The sequence below is a fragment of the Hippopotamus amphibius genome, chromosome 13 (assembly GCF_030028045.1).
Source record: "Hippopotamus amphibius kiboko isolate mHipAmp2 chromosome 13, mHipAmp2.hap2, whole genome shotgun sequence".
NCBI classification, from domain to species: domain Eukaryota; kingdom Metazoa; phylum Chordata; class Mammalia; order Artiodactyla; family Hippopotamidae; genus Hippopotamus; species Hippopotamus amphibius.
Window position 1 is genome coordinate 38786883 of NC_080198.1, and position 7752 is coordinate 38794634.

At 51.9% G+C, this 7752-nt stretch overlaps 1 protein-coding gene across 12 annotated transcripts in view; it reads left to right on the forward strand.

Annotated features, from left to right (window-relative positions):
• Window positions 1-7381, forward strand: part of CCDC51 (coiled-coil domain containing 51) — a 13909-nt gene extending 6528 nt beyond the window's left edge. For 6 of the 12 annotated variants that reach the window (XM_057705925.1, XM_057705926.1, XM_057705927.1 and 3 more), the window contains 3 exons: window positions 4338-4657; window positions 5716-5880; window positions 6408-7381. In XM_057705925.1, coding sequence (XP_057561908.1) covers window positions 4338-4657; window positions 5716-5880; window positions 6408-7163 — 1241 coding nt within the window. In that variant the 3' untranslated portion in view covers window positions 7164-7381. Of the gene's footprint in view, window positions 1-13; window positions 1821-2767; window positions 2900-4337; window positions 4658-5715; window positions 5881-6407 lie in introns of those variants that run through there. The other 6 variants (XM_057705921.1, XM_057705923.1, XM_057705922.1 and 3 more) reach the window with 5 other exon arrangements.
• The last annotated feature ends 371 nt before the right edge of the window (window positions 7382-7752 follow it).

Here is a 7752-nt window from a genome sequence, read left to right on the forward strand (position 1 = left end):
GTAGGCCATGGAAAGGATTTTGGTTTTTACCTTGAGAGAAATGGGGAACCACTGCCCGGTTTGAGCAGAGAGAGACATGGTCTGACCTTTGTTTTGAAAGGACCGCTGCCAGCTCTGTTGACAGTAGGGGCTAGAGTAGAAGCAAGGAGACCTGTCAGAAGATAATCCAGGCAAAAAATGTCAGTCACTGGGACTAAGTGATAGCAGTGGCAGGGGCAAGAGGAAGAGGGATTCTGGATTTCGTTTCAGAGGTGGAGGTGGCATTTGGTAATGGATTGGATGTGAGGAGGGAGAGAAAGCAGAGTCAGGGATGATATGAGAGTTTGGGCCTGATTGGTTTCCATCAACCAAGATGGAGAAGGTTGTGGGAAAGGCAGGTTTGGGAGAGGAAGAGAAGATCCCCATCAGCCTTCCAAGCAGACATGTCAGTTGGGCAGTTCAATAAATGAGCCTGGAATTCAGAGAGGTGTGGGCTGGAGAGGTCCGATTATAGTTTGTTTGTTTTTTATTTATGTATTTATTTTTGGCCACACTGCGTGGTTGCGGGATCTTAGTTCCCCTACCAGGGATTGAATCCGGCCCTGAAAGCGCTGAGTGGTAACCACTGAAACACCAGGGAATTGTTTGTTTTTTAGTAACAGCTTTACTGAGATATGATTTATATGCCATACAGTTCAGCTGCTTAATGTATACAATTCAGTGGTTTTAGTATATTTACAGTGTTGTGCAATCATCCTTGCAATCAATTTTAGAACTATTTTGTAGATGATTTTCAGGCCACAGGACTGAATGAGAGAGGAGCCTGAGGACGGAGCCCTAGGGCACTGTGTGGAGAGGTTGTGGAAATAAGTGGGGACTGGAAGCCAAGAGGAGGAGGTAGTTCAAGAAGGAGGGAGCTATCATGAGGCATAGGCTGCTTGCTGACAGGGCAAGTGAGATGAAGATGGAACTGATCATTGGGTTTAGCCATGTGGAAATGACCTGAACAGGAGCAGTTCCAGTGGCCTGGTGGGTGTGAAGGCCAGATCGGAGGGGTGTTAAATGAGAATGGGAGACAGCTAGTGCAGGCACTGTGACAAGGAGTAAAGAGGAGCAGAGAAGTGGGGCAGTTCTGGAGGGGGTGTCAGATCAATTACTGAGCAGCATCTGAGGAGGGGAGAGGTTATGGGACTTGGGGCACAGCTAGGTGTTCCCTAGAGCAGAAATTATTCATCCTGAGGAACAAGAGAAGGTGGGAATGAGACAGACACTGGCAGGTGGGAAAGTGTGGTAGGAGTTTATGGAAGTTCTCTCCCAATTTTAAGATGTTTTCTTGGTGAAAAATAAAGCAAACCATCAGCTACAAGTGAGGATGAGATACTGGTAATAGAGGTCTGAGGAAAGGGAAGTTGGTAGGAGACAGTCATCGGATAGAATAGGAGAATGGGTTTGGAGGGGCAACGTTCTGAACTTGGCCCAGGCTCTGCTCATTTTGGCCTCTGTCCACCTTTCCAGCTTCTCTACCCACTCTCCTCTCCTCTGCTGCACAGGTCGCCCTTCAGATTTTAGATGACTTCAAGCGCTGTTCCACTTTGTCTCTGCCAGGAACATCTTCCCTTTACTGGTTGATGGGCCTGTGAGACATCTAAATGGGGAGGAGCTGGGAGACAGGCTGGAGTGGGAGGCTGAGAGGAGGGACTAGAGTGGAGGAACAACTTGGGAGTCATTGGTTTGTCCCCTCACAAAGCCAAGTCCCTGCTGTCTCCAAGCTTATGTTCTGATGTGGGGCAAGGCAACACATGAAGAAGGAAACGTGTGTCTGATGGAGAAAAAGAAAGCAGGTAAGGTGGCCAAGGAGGGAGTGGTCAAGAAAGGCCTTATCAAGAGGTGATATTTGAGCAAAGACGTAGGCATGAGGTGATTGGACTTGTGGAGGAAAAGTGGTCCAGGCAGAGGAAGTGGGTAGGGCACAGACCCTGTGGCAGGATTGTGCTTAGTGTGTGGTGAGGTTGCTGGATTGGAGTACGTACAGGGATGGAGAGAAGGAAGGGGATGAGGGCTGAGAGGATGGGGGCTTGTTGGCCACTGGCAGGACTGGTATTCGTGCCAGGTGACGGGAGCTGTCAGGGGGTTTTGAACCGAGGGATATGATCTGTCTTACAAGGTAACAGAGCCTCTGTTCGCCATGTGAAGAACAGCTGTGAGGGGCAGGAGAGGAAGCCAAGGAAGCTGTAGCTGTCTTCTCTGCCAGGGCTGAGTGACCTTCCTGGGGTCCAAGAATGGGCTGCTGATAGAGGAGGAGCCAGGAAAGGAGGCTGAGAAGGTTGGAGGAATCTGAGAGGGGGTGGTGATTTCAAAATGAGAGAGTGTTGAAAGCTGCAGAGGTATTGGAGAAGAAATCTGAGTAGCACCTGCTGGATGTGACAAGGTGGAAGTTAGGAGAGCAACCTTGATGGTTGAGTGGGATCAAGTGAGAACAGGACTGAGGAAGTAGTGATGGCCAAGGGGGATACCTTTCTGCTGAGTGTTCCTGAGGAGGGTGGGTGCTGTGATGGGCGGGACTGCAAGGCTGTGTGCTCTGCTTTGATGAGGGGCACACCTGAAGGATTGTTGTGGGGCCACAGCTTGACTGCAGTGGGCACTGGCCTTGAGGCCTAGGAAGCTTGCCCGACTGCTGGGGCATGGATGGTGTGTGCTCCCTTGGGCCTTAGGAAAGGGGTACAGGGGTTCGGGTGCAGCACCAGCTTGGAACCACTGTCACAGGGATGTCCCCTTCTGTGACTCTCAGCTCAGGTTTTTGCCAGGAGGCATGCCCTTACCCAACCAACTTTGTTTTCAAGAGGGTCTAAGCTTCCGCAAGCATGGCACCATGTGGAGGAGGCTGGATGCTCATCACCTTACCCAGGAAGCTCCTTTCTTTGTAAGTGGAGCTCTTCTAGTCTGTCTTCCTGTCCCCTGCTCCCTCTGCTTTCCTCTCTCTGGCCTGGTCTTTTGGCTACCAGGTGTCACTCTGACAGCCAAAGTCAGTACTTGGGGGCAGGGGTGGTTTGGCCAGAGCAAGGTGCTCTGGCCCAGGTTTGCCCCAGGAGTGGGGGTCCCCTGGCCCTCTCTTCGTGGTCCTCAGAATCACTGCTGCTCTAGGGCTCAGGCAAGGCCTGACTGGATAATGGGAGACTCCTTGTGCTGTTCAGGTAACAGAGAAGTAGGCATTGTTGGGGCCCAACATCAAAGCAAGATTGAAAAGGGAAAGATTAACGAAACCTAACCTGTTGGGCAGTTACTAAGGTTGGAGAGGAGGAAGAAAGCTTATGGAAAGTAAGAAATGTGAGACTGGGAGTGGGTCGCCTGGAATGTCTGAGCTGAGAGGGCAGAAGGAAAGTTGATGTCACTACTTCCTTCCTAAGCAAAGCTGTCCTCTATGAAGAAATCCAGTTTGTTTTCTTTTGCTTTGTTTTCCCCCTAGAATTGTCTTCTCAGAGGAGAGCTGAGGAGAGAATTTTCTGCCTTGGGACATGAACGACCTATATCCTAGAACAGGAGTGAAACTACTTCCCTAGTGCTTAGGCAGCCCTCAGGGAGTCTGGGAAGTTGGTTTTGAAAGTCATTTACGGAAATCTTTCCCCCAAATCCCCTCAGTCAGTTCCACAGTTTCCCTATGTGTCTTTGTGAATCTTTGTGGGGCTGTGTTAGCCATGGACACAGCACAGGTTTAAGAATTTTCTTTGAGATTCTCAGAAAACGGGATACCAGGATTCTCATGCAGATCACAGCAGAGACCTGGGGATGCAGGATGGTGGGTCGAATGGGAGGGTCTGGTCTGTGTGGCATCATGGAGGGAGATGGAAGGCCTGAGATCCTAAATATGTTCTTCCCTGATGTGCAGCATTGCCTGGGAGCACCTGGTGAAGCCTGACCCTGGGCTGCCGTCTTTGGGCCCAACAGAGTGGTGCTCAGTTTGGACTTTTTTTTTTTTAATAAATTTATTTATTTATTGGCTGCATTGGGTCTTCATTGCTGCACACGGGCTTTCTCTGGTTGCAGAGAGTGGGGACTACTCTTTATTGTGGTGCCTGGGCTCCTCATTGTGATGGCTTCTCTTATTGCGGCACACAGGCTCAATAGTTGTGGCTGGTAGGCTTAGTTGTTCTGCGGCATGTGGGATCCTCTTGGAGCAGAGCTGGAACCTGTGTCCCCTGCATTAGCAGGCAGATTCTTAACCACTGCGCCACCTAGGAAGTCCCTCAGTTTGAACTTTTTAATGGAAACTCTTCAGTTGAGAACTGTCCCTAGGACTTGAGACCTGACTTAAGCCCAGCCTGTCTCTGCTGTGAGCTGATCTGTCTGGCATCCCCCCACAGATCTCCCGATGACAGGGTGCAGCCCTGTGTTGGCCATGCGGCACGTCGTGGGTATATCTCCTGTATTGGTGCGGAGAGGCCTTCTTGGAAGGGACCTCTTTATGACCAGGACTCTCTGCAGCCCAGGCCCCAGCCAGCCCAGAGAGAAAAGACCTGAGGAGGTGGCCCTTGGGCTGTACCACCGCCTCACAGCGCTGGGAGGAGCCCTGGGGCACAGCATTCGGCAACGAGCATCCTCCACAGCCAAGACTTGGTGGGACAGATATGAAGAGTTTGTTGGACTCAATGAGGTTCGAGAAGCCCAGGGAAACGTGACTGAGGTGAGGAGGGGAGCTGGGGTGGTTGGCCCTGACCTGGGCAGTGTGGCCTGGAAGCTCCTACCAAATAAATTACCAGCCACAGGTGCTGGGAAGCCACGTCCAGATTTGCTTTTTCTTGAACACATACCACTAAGAGCGGGATCTGACTTGTTTCTCACATGACAGCCTGGGTTTGATACTACCCCGGGGGGTAAAGGGGTGAAGGGCCCTCCTTTCCCCCATGAAGACAAGTTGCTGTATATGCTGTGTACCAGTGAGTCCCAGGCCATTACCATCCTTTCTGTTAGTCCAGCAAACACTTCTTTCATTGACTACTTGGGGGTTGATGGTGAGAGTTGCTTGCTGCTGGGTTGCTGCATTAGAGTGTCCTCAAAGCCCCATGTGTGATTAAAACATCCCTCATGAAAGGAGAGGCACTGGGAAACGTTAGACTGCGAGGTGAGAAGAGCTGCCTCTGGTTGTCAAGTCCTTTGTGGCAGTGGAAATGCATTATGCCATCTCTGTTCCCACTCCTGCCTAGGCTCAGACCAGTGTAGTGGAGTGGGAAGAACCCGGGATTCAGCTGGAGGTTTTGAGGCGCAGTGCTGTCTCTCCCCTTGGAGGCCATGACTTTGGCTGAGCTGGGGTTTCTTGGTCTGTGCAATGGAGGCTGGGGCAATGCCTGTCATGGTGTTTGGCGTTGTTGGGAGGTGTAGCTAAGGTAACACACACGAAGCCGATTAAGAACATAAGGGCCTTGCTGTGGTTTGTGTCAGACTAGAGTCAGCTGGGTTTGGTGGATACAGATTAGATGTGTCATTTGCTGTTTTCAAGTTTCTCAGGGGCATTTTATTTCCACTTGAACGGATAAATCCGGTGATTCTGTTGGGCACGGCCCAGGGCTGCACTTTGAGGATCACTGGGCAAGCCAGGATTACGTATCTGAGGGACTCTTTCCACCCTTTCTACCAACACCCCACTGACCTCTTCTCAGCCCAGTCTGGTTCTGAATGGAGCCTAGCCTGTGTGGATGAGCGTGGAGAAAAGGGGCAGACGGCCCTCTGTTGTTCTCTCTGCAGGCAGAAAAAGTGTTCATGGTGGCTCGAGGTCTTGTCCGGGAGGCTCGGGAGGACTTGGAAGGTCAGCAGGCCAAGCTGAAGGAGGTGAGGGACCGCTTGGACCGCATCTCCAGAGATGATAACCAGTACCTGGAACTGGCTACTCTGGAGCACAGGATGCTGCAGGTAGGTGCCTTCCTCACCTGGACAGGGACCCTAGCCTGGTAGGTCATGGAGGGGCGGGGTGGGAGCCCTGACTGCGTAGGGGGTCAGAGACCTGGTGAGGAGGTAAACCAGAAGCCCCTGTGGAGGGACTAGGCCCCAGGCTTCCAGAGCCTCTCCACCTACTTCCTCCTGGAGTACTGGGATCAACCGTCCAGAACAGTATAATCTGGGCCTCAGATTACTGAGGAGGGAGCACTGTGCAGGGAGCTGGCCCAGAGAGCACCAGACACTTCCCTTCTGATAGAGACATTCTGTAGACATCATTGCATGTCCAGTCAGACCCAAGGCTGCTTAGGGAGGATATGCCGCTCACTGTGACCACCCCCGGTTCCTTTGCTCCCCTAACCTGCCCAGGCTTATGCTACCTTTACTCATTATGGAGCATGTAATCTGCCAGGCGTGAAGCAGAGCCCCAGGGACATGGTAGTGGGACATTGCTGGCAGCTTCTGGGCCAGGTTGCTGCTATATGACAGCTTTGCTTCTGCAGGAGGAGAAGAGGCTTCGTATGACTTATTTGCGTGCTGAAGACTCAGAGCGAGAGAAGTTCTCCCTTTTCTCTGCAGCTGTGCGGGAAAGTCATGAGAAGGAGCGCACTCGGGCTGAGAGGACCAAGAACTGGTCCCTTATCGGGTCCGTCCTGGGGGCCTTGATTGGTGTGGCTGGCTCCACCTACGTGAACCGTGTGCGGCTGCAGGAGCTGAAGGCCTTGCTTCTGGAGGCTCAGAAGGGGCCCGTGAGCCTCCAGGAAGTTATCCGAGAACAGGCGTCCAGCTACTCTCTCCAGCAAAAGGACCTCCATGACCTCATGGCAGACCTGAGGGGCCTGGTGCAAGCCGGGCCTGGGCAGAGCCCTTTGTCCCAGGAAGGTACTTCCCCAACCCGAGACGGAGACACAGATGTCCTTTCAGCTGCCTTGAGAGAGCAGCTCAGCCATTCCAGGCAGGTCCATTCATGTCTAGAGGGTTTACGAGAGCAGCTTGATGGCCTAGAAGAGACTTTGAGCCAAGTGGCTGGGGTGGTTCAGCTTGTAAAGGCTGCAGCACACCCAGGCCTGGTGGAGCCAGCAGACGAGGCCCTGCCTGGCTCCTTGCTCGAACAGGGGAGCATGGTCTTGGCGCTGTCGGACACGGAGCAGAGGCTAGAAGCCCAGGTCAACAGGAACACCATCTATGGCACACTGGTCACCTGTGTGACATTTGTGGCCGTCCTGCCTGTGCTTTATATGCTGTTCAGGGCCAGCTAGCCCCCGGCCCCTCCTCCAGAGGGAGGAGGTATTGATGTGGATTTAGTTAGAGAAGGAAGCAATGAAGTGAGCCTTTGGGTTGACTCAACCTCAGCCTGAGTCTGTGTGGCTCACCAGCAGACATACTTTGCTTTTTAGGCAGCATTCATTTACATTAACTGTTGAAAATATTTGTGCTAATGTCCAATTAAAATGTCTTTAAGTTTGTCTTATTTAAAGTAATTAGTTAGACTGAGTTTTGTCCAATGAAAACTGAGATTTGGGACTCGAGGGTTGGGCCTGGAAGTAGGATAATTGGCCCCTTTTAGTTCCTCTCTCATTTCTTGATCTTGCCCTTGGTTCAGGACTATTTTGGATGCATTTACCCCTTCAGGCCTGGATTTTCATTTTGGATTTCCTGGCCTGTCTTCCACTTGCCCAACCCTCCTATGTCAGATGGCCCATGAGTTCCATTGAGTAAAATCTACCCTGCTTCCCACCCATTGGTCATCATGGTTACTGTCCCTCTTCTGGATCACTTTCTCTGCCACGTTGGGGAGAACTTCCTGGTTCTAACACTGGAGAAATGATCAGAGGAGAGCAGGGAAGA